Here is a 20,300-nt window from a genome sequence, read left to right as displayed (position 1 = left end):
AAATTAATAATGTACGGGGGCTGTTCATTTCTTCCTATATTTTATTATGTCTCAAATCAAGGTCTCTGACAAATTGCCAATAGATACTAAGCTTTACTATGTTCCATACTCTCCGGAGTATGAAAACATCTGCTCAATTGCTCTGCCAAAGGAGCTGGACCTAGCCGAATTGACTCCAGGCAAGACTCTGGTGATTGTGGCTGCTCCGGGCGCATTCACTCCAACCTGCACCGAGAGACACATTCCGGCCTTTGTCCAGCACGCCGAGGAACTGAAGAAGAAGGGCGCCGACGAGATCATTGTCCTCACCACCAATGACCCATTCGTCCAGTCGGCTTGGGGTAAGGCTTTGGGTAACACCAAGGGCGTTGTCAAATTTGCTACCGATCCATCTGGTGAGTTCAGCAAGAAGCTGGGCCTTGCTGTTGACGGTGCCCCATTCGTCACCTACCGTACTGGTAGATACGCTTTGATTGTCAAGGACGGCGTGGTCACCTACGTTGGCGTTGAAACCGGCAAGGACGTGACTGTCAGCAGCTACGAAGCCGTTTTGGAGCACCTGTAGATGTCGGTCTTAGTATTGATGTGGTGTAAGGATGTGTATTTTTCCGTACCAAGCCAAAAAATAACTAAACTCAAAACAAGTAGTCGGCAAATCTGATGGACGCGAGTTTGGATGAGCTGGAGAGTTGTTTACGGCACATTGAACAGGAATGGCCTGAACTCATGCGCGAGAGCTGCAATCCGCTGGAGGTGGTGATGCCGCTTCTTGACAGCTCGTCTGTGGGGATGGCCCACAAACAGCCTCAGTTCCTGGAACTCAAGAATACCTTCAACCAGATCCTCAAACACGCTGTCAACGAGCACTTTGAAGCCTTCAACGATAGCATTGGGTCTTACGGTATCACAGTAGAAACTATTCTTGAATCACAATCGAATTTGGATCGGGTGCGTTCTGAGCTAGCTACCGCGTCTTCGCTAATGAGCTCTCCGTCCGAGGTTCTCAAGGAGCTAAATCATCGTCAAAAACAAAGCGGCGACATTATTGATGTGCTTGAAAAGATCTCTGAGGTGAAAGAGAATCTGGATCAGATCGATAGTTACAATGCAGAGAAGAATTTCAAAAGCGCTCAAGAACTCGTAAATGCTACGTCGAAGCTGGCAGAGCAATACGGACTTTGGCAAATAGAGGCACTTTCTGGACTGGAACAGACTCTTTATTCACAATCACAGACACTATTCGACGCCCTTCTGGAGGAGATCAACGGGCTGATCTACTTCAAGATCGACGGCTCTCGCCGGACGGTATATGACGAGCACGTAAAAAGCCGTCTTATAAAAATGAGCACATCCGACATTGACGATGTTTCACGAGCGATCAACGACCCGTTGTACGAATTCATTCACAGTTTGACGGAGAACACGGACGAAGGAGCTGCGCCTGGCAAGGATGTGCACACGTTTCAGCTAATCAAGGATTATCTAATGATCACACACGACCTTGGAAGGCTGGACGAGGCACTTACGATTTTAGCCGAGAGGGCATTGGACGAGGTGAGACTCATGATCAATAGATCCTCGGAAGAAGTGCGAATCAAATACCCGGAGCAAATGGAGCTATCAAAAACCACAGATTTTGATATTTTTGATTTTTCGCTGTTCAACAATATGAGCGGGACCATTCTACAAGAGCTGTTCTCGCTCCTGTTCAAGAGATGTCTCTCGCTGTTGCAAAGCCATCGGGCGATTTTGGAAATCTCTAAAATAAGTGGGCATTCTTACGACTTCCAGCAAGTCTGGAACGCGTTGGAAAAACAACTAAGTTCCGTTCTTGTGTCGTATTTAGTGGACGAGAGCCTGCTGGACAATGTGGAGAACGCAGTAAAACTGGACGACTCTCTCCCCTATGCTAGGCTGCCTAGGGACTACATTGCAAACCGCTCGCAGCCAATAATTCAGTTTGCTAAGCTTTCTCTTGACGACAAGCTCTTTTCAACGGGAAATGCTCAAGGCGTCTTAAGAAATCTATTTTCGGGACAGCTGGACGCAGTGAAAGAAGAGAAGGGGTCGTTCTTTATCGAGAATGAACACACTACGAAAAGAGATGTCTTGGTTGCGCCTAACATATTCAACATGAGCGTCATTATAGAGGACCTTCTATTTTTTGTTGGCGGCGCCAGCCACGCATTTCCTCAAGAAGATGGCAAGAATCTGCTCCAGTTCTTCCACAAGTTTATGGATGTCATTTTCATGACGCAACTTGAAAACACACTGACCTACCAGTTTGAGCACACTGTGGAAACCGGCCTCTCGTTCCAGCGCTTTTTCACTCATCTCTTTCAGATTTTCAGCACCTCAATGTACTATAGAAAGCCCTATGTCCATGTTATTCTACGAATCATGTCGAAGATGGTGGCCAAATATCAGTCGCTTTTTGACGAATGCGTGCCTCATGACCTGAATGGAGCGCGCTCGTCCTTGGTGTCGTATTGGCTGAATGACCCTCATCTGAACAAAATCTCGGCAGCTATTTTGGCAGGCGAGCTGCAACTCATTCCGGAGGAGATTTCTTCGCAACTGAAAGAAGGCGGTAAACTGTTCAAGTTGGCTATTCCGCAGCAAGTTCCTCGTTACGAGGTTTTGGCAAGACTACTGGAAAGTTTGGAAACCACGCTAAATTGGTTGCCTAGAGTGAAGCACGAAGTTGAGCCTGTAAGCGATTCAGGCTCCAGCATGACAGCATTGAAGTCGAACTGGCAATTCATGGACAGGGGCTCCATCTCGACCATCGAAAATACATCTCAAACGTTATTCCTTGCTCTTAGCGGAGACGACATTACCCAGTTTGACGGGATTGTTGCCAGCCTTCGCGCAATCACTTCCAGGATTAAGCTATATGTTAGATACACAGTGCAAAGCACAGCAGTTTGGCATGTGACTTCCATGCTGGACAAAACTAACTGGATGCCTGACTCGGAAACGGACGAGATCAGCGTCGAACTGAATACCTTGAACAAGAAAATGGCGTCCGTAAGCAACACCTTAGACTCCGTCGTGGGCTCTGACCAGAAACAACGGATCTTGTGCGGCATACCTTCGTTCATTGACCATTTGATAGTCTCTGAGTCCAATAGAATCATCAAGATGAACCAGTACGGCGTTCGTCAGCTGTTTTTGAACGTGAGGGTTGCACAGCAAATGCTGAGAAACGTGATGGAAGACCCCGAGCTAGTGGATTTCAAGAAAACAAAGGCATATTTCGAAATGTTTAACAGCTCAGAACAAGGGATACTGGACCGAATCCACCAGGACTCCACCAACATGTTCAATATCGAGGACTACAAGAATCTGATCCGTTTGGTGTTTAGTGAAAGTCTTGACAAAAGTATGTCGAGCAGGTCTACCGGCTCCTACAGTGCCAGCAAGCGCTATGCTGATTGTATACACAAGCTTGAAGCGGAGTATAAACAGTCATAATTAGATGCTATATGTGGTCATGCTCAGATTATGTTTTTCTTAGCAGCGTGGGTATCTAGCCTTCGTCTTTTCTGACAGTCTTCCCCTACCATGGACTCATCAGACTCGCTGTGTTCGGCGTCTTCTGAGTCCTCGTCGTTGGAATCATTCACAGCTTTTTTAAAGTTTTCTTTGAGTTTATTCAGCCTATTTGTCAGCTGCTGTGATGAGCTGTGGTGGCTTATATGTTTGACATTACAGTGCTGGATGGAAAGGGGTAATTTAGATGGAGGAAAATGAGGAGAAGGTGTATCTGAGGAGAAACGGAATTTGTAGTCGGCAGGGATCTCTACCGTAGGGGGAACCTCATCCTTGACAGGCCCCTGTTGTTGTTGCGGGTTGTGCGGTTTGTCTTTCTTTCCTGTGAGTTCTGTCTTTTTGGTCATTAAGGCTGATTTCAGTTGATCTAGTGTCGTGATCGACTGGTCGTTATCGATCAAATTGAGTATGTCGTCTAAACAGCTAAGATATCCCTTAGCCTTCAACAAGGAGTTTTTGGCGTTGGACAGCCGATAAAGCGCTGCAATGGACCGCGCTCCGAGCTTGAACTCGTTCGAGAGCTCTTTATTGATCTGCTCAACCGAATCGTCATCTATCGGCTGGGACAGGGGTAAATTAGAAGACAAATTGGAAAGATCCATCTGTACAAGATAACGCTTTAGTAGAGGAGAAAAATTGTGCCGTAATTTGTGTGGTGGCTGGCATGTGGTGTACGGATTTTTCAAAGAAAAACTAGAAGGACTAGAGGCAGAGGATGAAAAAAAAATCAACCTTGGAAATTTTTTGCACAAAACTGTGTGGCACACGATTAGCACCTTGGGTATAAATTGAAGAAGAGTCTCGTGTGAAGGGAACTTGATCAGACGCAACGCGCGAAGGATTTTTTAATCTAGCAAGAATTAAAAGTCTAGGCCACGTACGATTCAGCCATTGCAAGAAAATCACGAGTCTGCACGCGTTATGATGTACCCATCAATGTTGTCTCATTATGCACTAAACTACGCCGACCATTCGCAGAAGTCCAGTCCTCAGGCAAGCTTTCGATCGTACAGCTCCTCTTCGACTCCAACGCGTCCAAAAAGAAGAAATTCAGACTATGAGGACAATTTCAAGAAGGTCAAGCAGAGCCCAGCTACTCCTTCGAGCAAAATCCCAACTGAAAAATTGACTCTGGAAAACATCAACCTCAACGAGTATCCTAAATTTCACCATCCCGATGGGGGCTTTATCCAGTTCACACCAATAGGAAACGTGAGAACCTGGATGGGTGACAACAACATTGTGCGCAAAACTATAGAGAAAAATTCATCTTTTGATTTGAACAAGCTTAATCAGGGAATAGATGGATATACACTGTACCTTGGAGACAACAGAGATCCAGGGATACACATAGACAGCTCTCCGTCAAACGAGGTGGAGAACTATATGCGAAATGGCTATAGTGGAACCGATCCTTCCAGCGGCAGTGCGACTGGAAACACCTCATACTATGATGATGGAGGGTCTTCTGCCAGCCGGCTGCAATATTTCTTTGACGACGACGACGAGTTTGACAGCGACGAGAACATGGAATAAAGTTTCACTTCTGCGACCCGAGCACATTAGATAATCGATTACGTCCCCAACAACCAAATTCTCAGAATCCAAGTCAGGCGGCCCGCGCGCATACATCGATGCCTTGTTTTCGGCGATTGTACATTAGACTGCAGAGTTTGTATATTTTAACAGCGTTTCATAGTAGTAAACCCATCAGGTTCGTAAAGGTGCAACGCAACTGACTTGTTGAGGAGCAGCCGTATCTCTATAGTCCGGGCAAGCGGCATATCAAGAGGTGATGATCTGTATCTTTAACGGGCACTGGTGATCTCTGTTTGAGCCGCATATTAAATATAGCCTGAATAGCACGGCCTCATAAAGATGGCCCTGCTGTATTTATTTTCTCTGAATAACACTTCCGGAAGAACCATGCAAATTTCAGCCATCAGGCCGCGCCGACGTTATATAGTGCTTCTTCTGTCTGTGTTTCTATGTGTACTGTTGTACTCCGCAGCTACTCGCACGCCCAGAGTGGACGAGAATGCTAGAATACGGGAGATTCTCAATGACGCCAACCCAGCATCAGAATTGGATCCTGACACGATTTTACAGCGGCTTCAGAACGGACCGCCTTCGGTAAGCGCGTCTCCCTCTTCAGCGACCTCGGCTCCCTCCACAGAAGAACAGGTCAAGAACAAGCCCAAAAATAAAAAGCCCAAAGTTACCCTTGAAGAATTTGAAGAAAGCCGGGCGCAGGTCATAAAAGCCATTTTCAAACTCATCGCCTCTGTGCGGCCGTCAATCTCCTACACGGACAGGCGGTCCAACAGGGGCGACGACTCTCCACTATCCCACAGTGTGCTCACCGAAGATCTGTTATCCCAGTTTTTGCAATTTTCTCCAGAATTTGTTGACGCGTTCAAATCTAGCCATGCAGATGCAGTCGAGAAGATATACGGCATCAAATTCCCACAAGGACTGTACAAGGGAAACGGTGTGGTGATGATCGGCGGCGAAGACTATTCCTGGCTCACGTTGGTGTCCATCAAAGTCATGAGAGACTCTGGTGGAGATCTGCCCGTCGAGGTGATCATGCCTCGTCGTCTCGAGTCGGACTCTCTGTTTTGCAATAAATACCTGCCCGATCTGAATGCCAAGTGCGTGTATTTGACTGACTTGCTTGGCGAAAACTATGAGTCCGAAATTAATATCAACAAGTACCAGTACAAGGGAGTTGCATTACTGGCGTCCTCGTTCGAAAACCTTTTGCTTCTGGACAGCGACAACTTGCCAGTTGCCCCGGTCACCGATCAGCTGTTCAACAGCACACCTTTCTCTGAGTACGGGATAGTATTTTGGCCCGATTTCTGGAAAAGGACCACCAGTCCCATTTTCTACGAGATAGCAGCGACGGAGGTTTTGCCGGTCCGTGTCAGAGACTGCCAAGTGGAATATCCTGAGTCACAATATTCGATTTTGCGTCCCAAGGACGCCCGCACTCAAATTCCCTACCACGACAGGTTGGGTGCCATTCCTGACAAGAGTACCGAATCGGGCCAGCTGCTTATATCGAAACGAGAACATGCCGACGTGGTGCTGCTCTCACTGTACTATAACGCATGTGGACCAGATGGGTACTACGCGCTTCTTTCGCAGGGAGTGGCAGGTGAAGGAGACAAAGACACGTTTCCGGCAGCTGCTACCGTTCTGGAGAAAAATTTCTACCAACTCAAGAAAAGCGTCGGTGTCAACGGATTCATGCGCAATGGAGAGTACCGTGGTGTTGGGATGCTTCAATATGACCCTATAAAAGACTACGAGAACTTCCAGGAGTTTGTGAGACTCCACGAAAGCTCGGACGAGATGTTTGAAGCCCAGAACATGGACAATTTCCTGGGCCCTGATGAGAAAAACAGAGTGATGTTTGCACATTGCAACTTCCCAAAACTGTATCCTGATGAACTGTTGCAAGACTTCGTCATCAGAGATCACGAACATATCAAGATGTTGGAATCGGGGCAAATTCCTGGCAACTACGAGTACCACTTCTGGCAGATCATGTACGATCTGATATGTGTGGATCGGGTAGACCTGGCATATACTCGCACCAAGGAGCAGATGAGCACTCCAGAAGAGCGCACCAAGTTCTGTGACGGTGCTTTCAAAGAGCACGTTGAGTGGCTCAAAACGCGATGATCGGCTCACTATAACGGGCGCGACGCGTCGATCGTCCGCGGAGGCAAACATAATGTAATTTTTTCCTAATAAAAAGACAATATTCAAATGATTCGACTTATGCTGGGTCGTTCACTATTGAGACCCACGCATCGCCAGATCGGCACTGCACGGTGCCTTGGATGCTTTTCTCATGTATCCCGCTTGAACAAGAGAACAGTGTCTGTGCTCACGCCACAACATATTAGATATTTTTCCGTCTTCGGTTTGGGCAAGGCTGCCACCAAGATCATGCGTGTTCCTGTCTACCTTGGCGGGGGACTAGCGGCCGCAGGGTCTTATGTGGCCTACAAAGTTGATCAGGCTACCAGCTACACCCAATCGCATCTGGACTCTGCCAAAGAATTTGCTGGGAACGTTGCAAGCGAGGTTGGGGGGTTTTTCAATGACATATTCTCCGGTTCTGGTGGCTCTTCCGGAGGCAAGGATGGCGGGGATACAGGGATGGTTGCCGGGTCGGGAGCAGCTGCCGCCATAGGTTTGGCTCAAGATAATGAGGACGATGAAGCGTTGGATACCCTAGACAACGAGGAAGAGGAGGAAGAGGACGCTCCGGACAACACTGACGATGCAATGCTGAATCTCACGCGCCAAATGATTGAGATTAGAAGCATTCTGCTCAGTATAGGGGGATCGAATGCTTTGCGACTTCCTTCGATCGTGGTGATAGGCTCGCAGAGCAGTGGTAAATCTTCCGTTCTTGAATCGATTGTGGGGCAAGAGTTTCTCCCTAAGGGATCGAATATGGTCACTAGACGTCCTATAGAGCTCACACTGGTCAATGACAGCACACTCGCGGCCGAAACCGCAGAATTTCCTGCGTTGAAGATGTACAATATGACAGACTTCCAACAGGTGCAAAAGGTGTTGTATGAGCTCAACATGAGCATTCCTGAGACTGAAGCTGTTTCCAGCGACCCTATCCAGCTTGTCATAAAGTCCCCAAAGGTCCCTGATTTGTCATTAGTGGACTTACCAGGCTATATACAGGTTGAAGCTGCAGACCAGCCAGTCACCCTGAAATCCAAAATTCGCGAGCTTTGCGATCGCTATTTAGAGGAGCCAAATATCATATTGGCCATTAGTGCAGCAGATGTGGATTTGGCCAATTCTTCTGCGCTAAGAGCTGCCAAGAAGGCCGATCCAAAAGGAGAGAGAACGATTGGAGTGATTACAAAGCTTGATTTAGTTGACTCCGAGACTGCTCGCAAGATGCTCACTAACAAAAAATACCCTTTGAAAATGGGGTATGTGGGTGTTATTACGCGACCTCCCCCATCAACCTCCCTGTTTCGCCGTCAGAGTGGTGCACAGGCGTTTGTTGCGCAGCAAAATTTTGAGAGAGCCTATTTCAAAGAGCACAAAGATTCATTCGTAGGTACGACAGTTTCTACAAAGGCGTTGAAGAAAAAGCTGATGAAGGTTCTTGAACGTTCAATGGCCAATTGTCTCAAGCCAATGCATGTTGTGGTCTCGAACGAGCTTGAGGAGGCCAGCTACAAATACAAGGTTGAGTTCAATGATAGAGACCTAACGAGTGAGAAGTACATGGCACAGACGATAGACAATTTGAAGCTCGCCATTAAAGAGTTTAGCGAACGTTTCGGAAGGCCTGAACTTCGTGCGCTACTGAGAAGCGAGCTGGATCAGAAAGTTCTCGATCTCATTGCACTCAGGTACTGGAACAAGCCTCCAATGACAAACAAAAACAAGGAGAGTGAAAACGAGCCATCACTCGATGACCTTGCGACTGCACCTCCCAATGACACCTTCTGGCATCGCAAGCTCGATATAGCAACAGCAAGTTTAACGAAGCTGGGAGTCGGACGTCTTGCAACAACTTTAATCTCTGACGCCATTTTAACTGAGATTGACGTTCTGCTGGACAACACAGATTTGCGCTCTCATCCAATGATCAAAAACGCTATTAAAGACGCCGCTGTGTCTGTACTAACCACGAGATACAATTCGACTGCTGAACAGGTGGAGAACTGTATCAAGCCTTACAAATACGAAATTGAAGTGGATGACAGAGAATGGGCTCTTAGTAGGCAGCATGCGACGGTGCTCCTGAAAGAAGAGCTCAAACAATGTACTTCAGCTTACAACGAGTTGAAAAAGACGCTGGGAGGTAACAAGTTGAAACAGATCACAACGTATTTGGAGAACGAAAACAATCTTGTTGGCCAAACGATTGCCAAGGACAACCTTGGATTCAGTCCCGGCCTTCTTTTACGTGGACGAGAGGCGCTGTTTTTGAAGGAACGTTCTAGATTACTGGCCATGAGACTTAAGTTTTTGCAGTCAAGCTGCAAGTCGAAAGATAACAAGTACAAATGCCCAGAAGTGTTTATGGACTTGGTGGCTGAAAAGCTGACGCAAACGGCCGTTCTCTTTTTGAATGTTGAATTGTTGAGCGACTTTTATTATACTTTCCCTAGGGAGCTCGAAAAGAAGCTTGGAAAGAGCTTGACACCGGAACAAATTGAGCAGTTTGCAAAGGAAGATCCTAAGGTTAAGAAACATATCGAACTGCAAGAACGCAAAGAGCTTTTGGATTTGGCTTTGTCCAAGATTGAGGACGTCATGGCTCTTCAGAAACGAATTGTATAAAGTATATTTAACGGAGTAATGATCAGAATGTATCCTAGTTACCATGGGTATGAGCAACGAATGATTGTGGGATTGTTTTACTGGAATGTAATCAGTCAGTTAATTATTGTAGATATTTAATTGTGGCTAACGAATGATATATAATGTGGAAGACTGTAAGGTGAGTCCTGCTTTTCATGAATTTTTATGTGTTACATAACAGTGTTTTTGACAGATCGACGGGCATCACATACATACAATCGTCATGTAGTTATCACCACTTCTTGTCTATTCTTGTACTAACAGTATGTATCAATTGGACACTACTTTCTATCGGTTCTAGGTTCCTTGGCCCAGTTGGTTAAGGCATCGTGCTAATAACGCGGGGATCAGCAGTTCGATCCTGCTAGGAACCAACCTTAATTTTTTTTTGGTGGCTGATAAAAGCACTATACATCGAATGTCATATTAAAATCGTCAATAGAGTCCAAAAACTGGCCCCACCCGTGATCGCCAAGGATATCCAAGATAGCCGTATGCAGTTCAGGAACCTGTCCTGACGCCTGCGGGAATGTATTTTCGCTCTGATCCGTGATGATCGAAGCGGCGGCTGTGTGCGGCATTGCAGCGCCTTCCATCTTATCGAATGTGGGTTGAAGGGCGGCCGAGCTTTCCTTTTCAGTCCTTGCACTGCGGCTAGCAGGATTCGAGTCTGAGGAAAAATTGATAAATTTGAGCTGTTTTCTTGACTTGCTTTGAGCTTTGGAACGCATTTTCTCTTGAATCTGGGCCACATTCGGATCCATTGTATTGCTAGCTTGTCGCATCTTTGTAATTGACTCTATCGACTGGAGGCCCCCCCTTCGACCACCTGCAACCATCAAATTGATTAGTTTCTGAAGCACGTAGAGGCCTCGCACAGCGGGACGAACTATGAGCTTATGGGAGCCCAGAACAGGCATGATTTTCTTGACAAGCGAGATGACCGATTTCTGACGGCTGGCGGTCTGCTTGTTTAACATTGCGTCGACTAGCAAAAAGACTGCAGCAGAGACCGCTAATTCGCACACAAACCATGGTTTTTTGAACAAGTGTGGGACCTCTGGATCGGCGTACCGTTTGAGAATGGTCTCTGCGCAATTGCAGCACAGTTCATAGCAGTCCGCGGTCCAGTGGTCATACGTCATAAATCTGGACATTTTGCTGTTGATATCAAGTCTCTCCTGAAGAATAATATAATCGGTCAAAAACTTGATAAATTCCACTGTGGTGGAAAAGTGAACATCGGTGTTGAGACGTGCGTGGTCCATGAAGTTCTCAAAATCCTTTTTGACGGTGATTTCAAGCACACGAAGTTCAAGATCTGCCTTTTCGAGCGATTGGAGAGTCAGCTCGCTTTTTAGCACCGTGTCGTCAAAATAGTAATTTCTCTTGATGGTTGCAATTTCGGCAACAAACCTCTGATAATAGTTATCCCAGTCTAACACTTTATCAGGAATTTTCCACCTCCTTGGCTTGGGCGTTCTGAAAGTCCCGGGTGCAATCAGAGAATAGCGGAACTGGTCTTCGTACCAGTCAACATTCACGAGCGACCACCAGCATCTGAGCTTCATGTCGGTTTCAGGGTCGTCTGAGTCGCCAGCCACGCTATCCAATTTCAGCTTCCGCGCGCTGTAGCACATGATCCCCACAAGGCAATTTTGCAGGTGAACTCCTCCCAGAGGATGTGCACATAGCTTGAGCAGCGAGAAGAACTGGATGGCGTTAATGCTAGGGAAGGTCATGTATCTGCCCCGGAACAGGCATTCGAGGCCACATGCGAAAAAAGAGCGAGCGTGAAGATCCAATGCCTCGTCAGAAAAAGCTAGCTTCTGTTGCAGAGTGTCGTCTGAATAGTATACTCCAATGCATAGTAGCATGTAATATTGAGCCAGAAAAAGATACTCCTTGCTAGACTTCGAATAATACGGGGTAACGTGCTTCTCAGTGATGGATGGATCGTTCCAATACGATTCGTATTCTTGTAGAAATCGGTCGTTATCCAGAACATTGTGAAGAAAAGATAGCCGCAGTGCACTCTCCAGAATGAGGTCGGAATGGGCCTTGTCGAGGTTAGCTATAAGCCTCAGTTGGTAGTTCCAGACATCCGATTTCTCATCCCCGCTTCGAATCGACCTCATGAGTTCCTTGTTGGGAATTCTGGACCACTCTTCGGTGTTCGCGTCGAAATTCTGGTCATCGTCGTCCTGTAGGCCCTCGGCTAGGCCTTTGTTGAGCAGGCTGATAACCACGCTGTAGCTGTCCCATTTGGCGGACAGTTCCAAGGACACCCCACCATGGGGTCCACAAGGCGCGAGGGAAGATGCCTTTTGTCCTGGAGCTCGCGGCACATGAGCCGAAGTGGAATTGTGGGGAAACGAAAACTCCGATCGGAGTTTGAAAACCGTTCTTTCCAAGTCCTTAATTTTTCGTTTCAGTACCTCATTTTCCTGGGCAAATTTCATCTCCACAAGCTTTTCGTCCCCTGCATTAATCACCACCCCGTCCACGATGACAGGCTCGCGACTGCAAAGATGGCCTTTGTTGCGGGCGATGCATTTGTCGCACGGCACCTCGAAGTTGCACTTGACTTTGCGCTTCTTGCAGCTGAGACATGTCTTGGAAATACGAGTAGTACGCCGTAGCTTGGTGACGTCGAGCCTGGTAAACTCCGCAGGAGAGTTCCTCTTCTCCGAAGGAAGTCTCTCCGCAGAAGCCATGAATTTTCGAAATCAAAAATGTGTGCGAGATTAACACCCCTGCACGGGGCTGCACCCCGAATTTTTTTCGGGCGATCGTATGATACTACTATGAGCCCGCAGATAACATCTGACTTTACATACAGGCAAAAGTTTGGTGTAGGGTGTCCGCAGGCCGATCACTACTGTCACGCACGCACCTTATTCGTCCGTCGTGGTGTGCTGCTTCATGGCCAATATTTTTAGCTCAATTGACATCTGACGGAGTTGCCATAACGCACACGTCCAATTCGTCGTAGAAGCTCGGAGTAGATCATTCCCCCCTGTAGTGTGAATAAACTGTTGAGGCGTCCGGTGGATCCAATTGGACAACACCCCGTCATGGGGTGCGAATTACCCCGCCACGGCCATCCGGCAGCCCCACTCACCACTTTGGGCTGAGTATGGTCCAATTGTTACGTGCAATTTTTCGGACATTGAAATCCACCCACTCGGAGTAAAGCAACTCGTAGTGACTGAAAAATAAGACGTCATCATTAATTAGGCTGCAACAAGATTATAAATACGAGACACTTTTCCCTCTATTTACTCATCCATCTATCAATCAATCAATCAATTAAAAAATGACTTCCATTCCAAAGACTCAAAAGGCCGTTGTTTTCGAGACCAACGGTGGTCCTCTTCTCTACAAGGACATTCCTGTTCCACAACCAAAGCCAAATGAAATCCTGGTTAACGTTAAGTACTCCGGTGTTTGCCACACCGATCTCCACGCTTGGAAAGGTGACTGGCCATTGGACACCAAGCTTCCACTGGTCGGTGGTCACGAGGGTGCTGGTGTTGTTGTTGCCAAGGGTAGCAACGTTACCAACTTTGAGATCGGCGACTACGCTGGTATTAAGTGGTTGAACGGTTCTTGTTTGGGCTGTGAGTTCTGTCAACAAGGTGCAGAGCCAAACTGTCCTGATGCCGACCTTTCCGGTTACACTCACGACGGTTCTTTCCAACAATACGCCACTGCTGACGCTGTCCAGGCTGCCAAGATTCCTAAGGGAACCGACCTGGCTGAAGTTGCTCCAATTCTCTGTGCCGGTGTCACTGTGTACAAGGCATTGAAGACCGCCGAGTTGAGCCCAGGCCAATGGGTTGCTATCTCTGGTGCCGGTGGAGGACTGGGATCTCTTGCCGTTCAATACGCTGTCGCCATGGGCCTGAGAGTCCTTGGTATCGATGGTGGTGACGAAAAGGCTAAGCTCTTCAAGAGCTTGGGCGGAGAGGTCTTCATCGACTTCACCAAGGAAAAGGACATTGTTGCCGCCGTCCAGAAGGCCACCAACGGCGGTCCTCACGGTGTGATCAACGTTTCCGTGTCTCCAGCTGCCATCTCTCAATCTTGTCAGTACGTGAGAACTCTCGGTAAGGTTGTTCTTGTTGGATTGCCAGCCGGTGCTGTTTGCGAGTCTCCTGTGTTCGAGCACGTTGTCAAGTCCATCCAGATCAGAGGTTCCTACGTTGGTAACAGACAGGACACTGCCGAGTCGATTGACTTCTTCGTCAGAGGCAAGGTTAAGGCTCCAATCAAGATTGTTGGCCTTTCTGAGCTGCCAAAGGTGTTCGAGCTGATGGAGCAAGGAAAGATTGCTGGAAGATACGTTCTTGACACCTCCAAATAGTTTATGACGAGTAAAATGATGTTTTTATTGTGTGAATAGGTGAATGAATATGATGAAGATATATTTATATTTTAAGCTTTACTTTGCCGTGCTAACGATGTCTAGTAAACGGTTCACTTTTGCCTGCAAAAGCTTCTCGTCCTGTTGCCACTCGGCCGGCTCCGGCACCTGTCCCAGTATCCATGCCTCTTTGAGCTGTCGTGTAATGGCGAGCAACTCCTCCGTGAGCCGCACTATAGTCGCCGCGTTCGACTCGATTTGTAGGGCCTCGATGGCGTGCGTTTCTTGCGATTTTTCCTGAACAGACGAGAGCTCTATTATGTCATGGAACTTTTGCAGTATCAATTCGACGTTGTTATCCACGCGCGATAAGATAGAGGTGAATTTTCGGGACATTGGAGGAGAATTGATTATTTTTTTGGCAAAATATTATTTGGCTGTGAAGTAGAACCTAAAATTCAAGGCCGCAGCAAGAGCACAAGGGGGAATCGTACATGGCCACTTCATTCCACCGTCGTATCTGTGCAGCAGCATCAGTACATGATTCTGATATTCTTTCGTATAAAAATGTACTTTTTAAATTACTCATATTCACAAGCTACCATTCTCAATGACAGGTCCTCACAACATCCCGTGTTGGGACTACGGCACATGTGCTAACGGCAGCCGTGCACCTTCAAGCTCATCATCCGGGCTTATGCTTAGGGGTAAGTGAGTCTCTAACACGTCTAACAATGCAGAACACGGAATTGTAGCCGTTGCCCAGCCTGAGGTGGTGCAAAACTACCTTTTCCCGATTAGCGATATGCTCGCAAACAAGATCTTGACATACAGAGAGTCGGTAAATAAACTAATGGATGCAGACACAACGGCAGAAAAACACAAGCTGCTGATAATCGCCGGCCCATCAACCATAACGAGCCCGATTCAGTCCAAGTTCTGCGCCCAGTGGATCTCAAAACTCTGCGGAAAACGGTTATACAACGCTTTGGTTCCGTCAGGCAATAAGATCCCAACTGAACTCGCAGATACATTGCAAGACATATACTCAGAGGAGCTGGACTGCTCCGGGTCTGTGATGCTGGCCATGAGGGCCAACTTCACCGACTATGACCAGGGACCCGGTCCTGTCAGACAATCTAAGGAAGTGATGTACGGATTGCCGCTCTACCGAACTTTGATGCACGAACTGGCCAAGTTTTGTCCGTTGACTGTGAGTCTCTCGAATACAATTTCCCCACAGTATTTTTCGGACTTGTGCTGTCTCGGACTTGTGGATTCGTCCCTTCTCGAAAGCCAGCTTCACAGGGAGCTGGTTTCTGGGGTGTCGTATCCCTGCGGATTCCAGATCACGGAGTGCGACAACTACAAGATCGGCAAGGGCGTGGAGGCAATGTATGCGTCCAGCTTCCCGCACAGTTTTCTCACAATCACCAAGAACGGGTCTGTGGCACAGGTGGAGACGACCGGCAACCAGGATACATTTCTTGTGCTGCAGATGGCGGACGATATTGCAGACTCCGATTTTTTCAAGCTGCTTGATGCCGCAGACGAGGATGGTGCAAACGGTAGCAGGCTCCGGGTTGTTGTTGACGTGGGCAAGCTGCATCTAGAAAATTATAAGAAGAAAACTGCCTTGGTGCTACAATTGATCCAGACACAGAGGTATTATTCAAGATTGCTCGGGTTTATTGTGGACTCCGGCAATGTGTACTTACCAGAGGAGGCGCAACTTGAGGAGATAAATCCGATGGTGTACGACCGGCAAGAGTCTGTGCAATACAGCAACCTAGGACAGAAACTGATCAACAAGAGCGACAAGCCAGCAGCCGAGATTCAGAGCGAGGACTACGTGCACTTCATCCTTGCACATAGTCTCATACGCACGATTGTCGGAGTAAACAGCTGATCACGAGATTCGCGGCATGATGAATATTACGCAACACAGCATTTGCTCCGGGGAGGCGGTAAAATAGTCTACAAAGTAGTGTGAGCCGGCACGCAAATTCCCAGCAGGTTCGCGAACATGTGGACCGGTTTTTTTTTTTATGGCAAGTGTAACTTCCCCTGCGCTTGGCAGCGACCCGGAGTTTTTTGCTCTGGTCAGGCATTTTCCCAAAAAAACCCCAGCTCATGAAAACTATATATAAAGACAGCTATTGCAACTTATTTATTACTTGTAACTAAAATAAATTAATAAAACAATGGGATTGGACTTCTTGAAGAGAAAAACCGGTGTGATCGTTGGTGACGACGTCAGAAACTTGTTTCTGTACGCTCAGGAAAAGGGCTTCGCCATTCCAGCCATCAATGTGACTTCCTCCTCCACCGCGGTTGCTGCTCTGGAGGCTGCCAGAGATAACAACTCCCCAATCATCCTGCAAACTTCCAACGGTGGTGCCGCTTACTTCGCTGGTAAGGGTGTCAAGAACGACGGCCAGAAGGCTTCGATTGCCGGTGCCATTGCTGCTGCTCACTACATCAGATCCATTGCTCCAACATACGGCATCCCAGTTGTCTTGCACACCGACCACTGTGCCAAGAAGCTCTTGCCATGGTTCGATGGTATGCTCGATGCCGACGAGGAGTACTACAAGATCCACGGTGAGCCACTGTTCTCTTCCCACATGCTCGACCTGTCGGAGGAGACCGACGACGAGAACATTGCTACCTGTGTGAAGTACTTCACCAGAATGTCTAAGATGGGTCAATGGCTCGAGATGGAGATCGGTATCACCGGTGGTGAGGAAGACGGTGTCAACAACGAGAACGCCGACAAGGAGTTGCTCTACACAAAGCCAGAGACCGTCTTTGCCGTGCACAAGGCATTGGCTCCAATCTCTCCAAACTTCTCGATCGCTGCCGCCTTCGGTAACGTGCACGGTGTCTACAAGCCAGGAAACGTTGTCCTGAGACCAGAGATTTTGGGAGAGCACCAGGCTTACGCTGCCAAGCAGCTTGGCTCCAAGACCAACAAGCCACTCTTCCTTGTCTTCCACGGTGGATCCGGATCTTCGCAGCATGAGTTCGACACCGCCATCTCCAATGGTGTCGTCAAGGTGAACCTTGACACCGACTGTCAATATGCTTACTTGACTGGTATCAGAGACTACGTCCTGAAGAAGAAGGATTACATCATGAGCCCTGTTGGAAACCCAGAAGGTGCCGACAAGCCAAACAAGAAATACTTTGACCCAAGAGTTTGGGTTAGAGAGGGAGAGAAGACCATGTCCGCCCGTATCACCGAGGCATTGGAGATCTTCCACACCAAAAACCAGCTTTAAAGGTGGTATTTAAATAGGTAACTAAATCAAAGCCAAATATTATGTGATACAACAGATGTAGAGATGTTTCTCTATTATTTCTCGCAACGGTATGGAAAAGACGACGGGGGGACTGACTCGGTTTTTCCAATTCGACGGTTGGTCGTGCGCCACACATCCCAGGTTTTCGTCGAATTTTTCAAAAAAGAAGATGGCAACTACCATTTATTTGAAGTGACTTTGTGATTGAAATTATTGGGAACAAGAAAGGGGCTTTCTATTAACCGTATAAAGGTTGTTTCATACTACAAATTTCATCATTCGGTCCAGTCATCACGAGTCAACTTGTAAACATATATAGTCATGTCGGAACAGCAGGACACCACATCGGAACACACATCGAAACGGGGCAACAACCCCAAGTACAGAGGCGGCTCCAAAAAGAATAGCAATACAGCCAATGGCGGCGGGCTCTCGCTTGAACTTAAACAGAAATTCCAAACTTTGACAGAGTTCTTCCCAGATTGGACGTTCCAAGATTTCGTGACAATTCAGGAAGAGATTGCAAATGTCGACATAACTGAAATATCCGAAGGCATACTGACAGGGAAAATCCAAAAATGGGACCAGGTTGTCAAAAGGGACGAGAAAAAGAAGTCTCAGCATACTGAAGAGCACCACGACGAGCCATCGGCTCCTGCTCCTGTGCAGATAGGTAAAAAGGCTCATCAGCAAAACAGATTTGTTAGTTCGAAGCCAAGACCAGTGCATAAACAGAAAGACTCGACACCAGCCGCATCTAAAGTGTCAAAACAGCCTGCTCCGTCTGCAACTGCCACCGCTCCAGCTCACCAGCCCGCCTCTTCTCTACCTTCCCAAGGCTCTTCGTGGGCCAGTGCGCTAGCCCAGAAGCCTGCGAAGGCTGCCAAGGTGCCTGTGAAGGAGGAAGCGCCATCTGAGCCCAAGCCCGCCGAAAAGCCTGTGGTGAAGAAAGAGACCACCAAAGAGCCAGTCAAGAAGAAAGAGCACGTGACAGCTCCATCTTCCGAGTCCAAGCCTTTGAGCTGGGCTGCTGCCGTGGCGCCAAAGCCAAAAATTGCAAAGAGACCGGTTGCAGAGGCCAAGAAGGAGGAGCCTGCTGCCCCAGCACCAGAGCCTGTGGTTGAAGAAAAACAAGCTTCCCCCGAAATCTCTAAGGAAACTCCTCCATTCAAAAACACCAAAAAACCCATTCGAGGAGCTCCGGTGGTTCTTCCATCCTCGGCTACGCAAGTGGGTTCGGTAGACGGCATTTCTTTCGGATCGATGACTTTGAACGACAGAGAGGAGGAGGTCAAGGAGCAACCAGCCCAGCCAGCCCAGCCAGCCCAGCCAGCCCAGCAGGTTCAACCAGCTCAGCCAGCTCAAGCCCCTCAACCTTCCCAGAGCGCTCAAAACGCACAGTCCGAATACAACAAGAACTACAGAAACAACAGTCCCTACAATAACTACCAGCAACCACAACAGCAACCACAACAGCAGCCACAGAAGCAACCACAGCAACAGCAGCAAAAGGCCTACGATCAATCCAACTACTACGGCGGACTTTCGGACCTCAACAGCTACTTGCGTTCTCCAGGAGCCAACGGCCAGTCGTACGATCAACAGCAATACCAGCAACTATTCAACCAGCAACAACAGCTCCTGCAACAGCAGCAGGCTCTTGCTGGTGCCAATCCTGCTGAGATCAACGCACAGTCTTCGATGGCTAACTCCATGAATCCGCACTCGTCCCAGGTCCAGGCCCAGCCCCAAGCTCCAGCACAAGCTGCTGCCGCTGCTTCCCCAGTGGCTCCAGGAATAAGCAACCCTATGATGGGAATGCCAGCCTCTTACTACCCTTACTTCAACTACTATCTTCCATTTTACTCTCAACCTAATCCTGCTGCCAACCAGTTCTACATGAACTACCAAGGCCAACAATCTCCATCCCAGGCTGTTCCTCCACAGCAAAATAGTTTTGGAAATACTTTCCAGAACAAGGTGTACGGCCACCAGCAGGCTGCTGCCAACGGGGGCGAGGATGAGAGTTCTAAGACAACTGCAGGAGCACAAGGTGCTCAACAGCAGATTAATCCAGCCATGCTGATGCAACAGCAGTATGCCCAGTACCAGCCACCAACCCCAGGATCGCAAGCAGGTGCTCCGGGCTTGGCTGGTTCTCAGATTGGTGGTGTGGCAGGTGCTGCTGCCGGAGCCGGCGTGTCCAGCACTCAGGCTTACCCATATTACCAAAACCAGTACCAGTATCCGGGAGCTGGTGATTACGGAAACAACACCAAGGGCTGGTTTTAATGATGAAACACCTCATATTGGTCACTGACTGAGTGTATATAAATGGTAACAGAGTTGGTGTAGAGATGCAAAGTTTATCTTGCAGAGCGATCTGCAAAGATAGGGTAACCATTTCCTTTTTCTGCCAAGAGCCACGGCTCACAGTTTTTGCAAGCAATTTTCACTATATACACTTTCTCCTACTATAGAGTGTCTCTATATTTTTCCTCCTAACAAATTTATTAGTGCGTCTACTCTATACTAAGGGAATTGACACTACATTATAGTAAGTAATATTATTATGGCACGCCATTTCTGCAAACACATGTCTGTGCACGCGCACCACGACCAATTGACCGTTCCGCTTTACTGGATTGCTGTTTTCAAGTCCGCCACAGGACATTTGGCCTTGTCTTGGGGGAAGTAGTGCTGAT

General features: G+C 47.9%; 12 protein-coding genes across 12 annotated transcripts; 9 read left to right on the top strand and 3 right to left on the bottom strand.

The window, feature by feature from the left end:
- Positions 1-46: 46 nt before the first annotated feature.
- KL928_002621 (uncharacterized protein) lies at positions 47-565 on the top strand (the record flags this gene model as incomplete). Its single annotated transcript, XM_043203118.1, has 1 exon — positions 47-565. The coding sequence occupies one exon, from the start codon at positions 47-49 to the stop codon at positions 563-565; it is 519 nt and encodes a 172-aa protein (XP_043059775.1).
- A 95-nt stretch (positions 566-660) lies between these two features.
- KL928_002620 (uncharacterized protein) lies at positions 661-3,477 on the top strand (the record flags this gene model as incomplete). Its single annotated transcript, XM_043203117.1, has 1 exon — positions 661-3,477. The coding sequence occupies one exon, from the start codon at positions 661-663 to the stop codon at positions 3,475-3,477; it is 2,817 nt and encodes a 938-aa protein (XP_043059774.1).
- A 23-nt stretch (positions 3,478-3,500) lies between these two features.
- On the bottom strand, positions 3,501-4,157 carry KL928_002619 (uncharacterized protein; the record flags this gene model as incomplete). Its single annotated transcript, XM_043203115.1, has 1 exon — positions 3,501-4,157. The coding sequence occupies one exon, from the start codon at positions 4,155-4,157 to the stop codon at positions 3,501-3,503; it is 657 nt and encodes a 218-aa protein (XP_043059773.1).
- Positions 4,158-4,491: 334 nt separating this feature from the next.
- KL928_002618 (uncharacterized protein) lies at positions 4,492-5,091 on the top strand (the record flags this gene model as incomplete). The annotated part of the gene is made up of 1 exon (XM_043203114.1): positions 4,492-5,091. The coding sequence occupies one exon, from the start codon at positions 4,492-4,494 to the stop codon at positions 5,089-5,091; it is 600 nt and encodes a 199-aa protein (XP_043059772.1).
- Positions 5,092-5,481: 390 nt separating this feature from the next.
- Positions 5,482-7,248, top strand: KL928_002617 (uncharacterized protein; the record flags this gene model as incomplete). Its single annotated transcript, XM_043203113.1, has 1 exon — positions 5,482-7,248. One exon carries the CDS (start codon positions 5,482-5,484, stop codon positions 7,246-7,248), a length of 1,767 nt encoding a protein of 588 aa, XP_043059771.1.
- An 87-nt stretch (positions 7,249-7,335) lies between these two features.
- On the top strand, positions 7,336-9,900 carry KL928_002616 (uncharacterized protein; the record flags this gene model as incomplete). The annotated part of the gene is made up of 1 exon (XM_043203112.1): positions 7,336-9,900. The coding sequence occupies one exon, from the start codon at positions 7,336-7,338 to the stop codon at positions 9,898-9,900; it is 2,565 nt and encodes an 854-aa protein (XP_043059770.1).
- A 428-nt stretch (positions 9,901-10,328) lies between these two features.
- Positions 10,329-12,638, bottom strand: KL928_002615 (uncharacterized protein; the record flags this gene model as incomplete). The annotated part of the gene is made up of 1 exon (XM_043203111.1): positions 10,329-12,638. One exon carries the CDS (start codon positions 12,636-12,638, stop codon positions 10,329-10,331), a length of 2,310 nt encoding a protein of 769 aa, XP_043059769.1.
- Positions 12,639-13,240: 602 nt separating this feature from the next.
- Positions 13,241-14,290, top strand: KL928_002614 (uncharacterized protein; the record flags this gene model as incomplete). The annotated part of the gene is made up of 1 exon (XM_043203110.1): positions 13,241-14,290. One exon carries the CDS (start codon positions 13,241-13,243, stop codon positions 14,288-14,290), a length of 1,050 nt encoding a protein of 349 aa, XP_043059768.1.
- A 78-nt stretch (positions 14,291-14,368) lies between these two features.
- KL928_002613 (uncharacterized protein) lies at positions 14,369-14,686 on the bottom strand (the record flags this gene model as incomplete). The annotated part of the gene is made up of 1 exon (XM_043203109.1): positions 14,369-14,686. The coding sequence occupies one exon, from the start codon at positions 14,684-14,686 to the stop codon at positions 14,369-14,371; it is 318 nt and encodes a 105-aa protein (XP_043059767.1).
- A 214-nt stretch (positions 14,687-14,900) lies between these two features.
- KL928_002612 (uncharacterized protein) lies at positions 14,901-16,199 on the top strand (the record flags this gene model as incomplete). Its single annotated transcript, XM_043203108.1, has 2 exons — positions 14,901-14,958; positions 15,031-16,199. The coding sequence occupies 2 exons, from the start codon at positions 14,901-14,903 to the stop codon at positions 16,197-16,199; spliced, it is 1,227 nt and encodes a 408-aa protein (XP_043059766.1).
- Positions 16,200-16,494: 295 nt separating this feature from the next.
- KL928_002611 (uncharacterized protein) lies at positions 16,495-17,574 on the top strand (the record flags this gene model as incomplete). Its single annotated transcript, XM_043203107.1, has 1 exon — positions 16,495-17,574. One exon carries the CDS (start codon positions 16,495-16,497, stop codon positions 17,572-17,574), a length of 1,080 nt encoding a protein of 359 aa, XP_043059765.1.
- A 342-nt stretch (positions 17,575-17,916) lies between these two features.
- On the top strand, positions 17,917-19,887 carry KL928_002610 (uncharacterized protein; the record flags this gene model as incomplete). Its single annotated transcript, XM_043203106.1, has 1 exon — positions 17,917-19,887. One exon carries the CDS (start codon positions 17,917-17,919, stop codon positions 19,885-19,887), a length of 1,971 nt encoding a protein of 656 aa, XP_043059764.1.
- Between the last annotated feature and the right edge of the window lie 413 nt (positions 19,888-20,300).

The sequence above is a fragment of the Ogataea angusta genome (assembly GCF_019207475.1).
Source record: "Ogataea angusta isolate 61-244 chromosome Unknown 61-244_NODE_5_length_850226_cov_91.758892, whole genome shotgun sequence".
Lineage (NCBI taxonomy): Eukaryota > Fungi > Ascomycota > Pichiomycetes > Pichiales > Pichiaceae > Ogataea > Ogataea angusta.
Note: the sequence above shows the minus strand (reverse complement) of the source record. Positions and strands in the feature narration are given on the sequence as shown.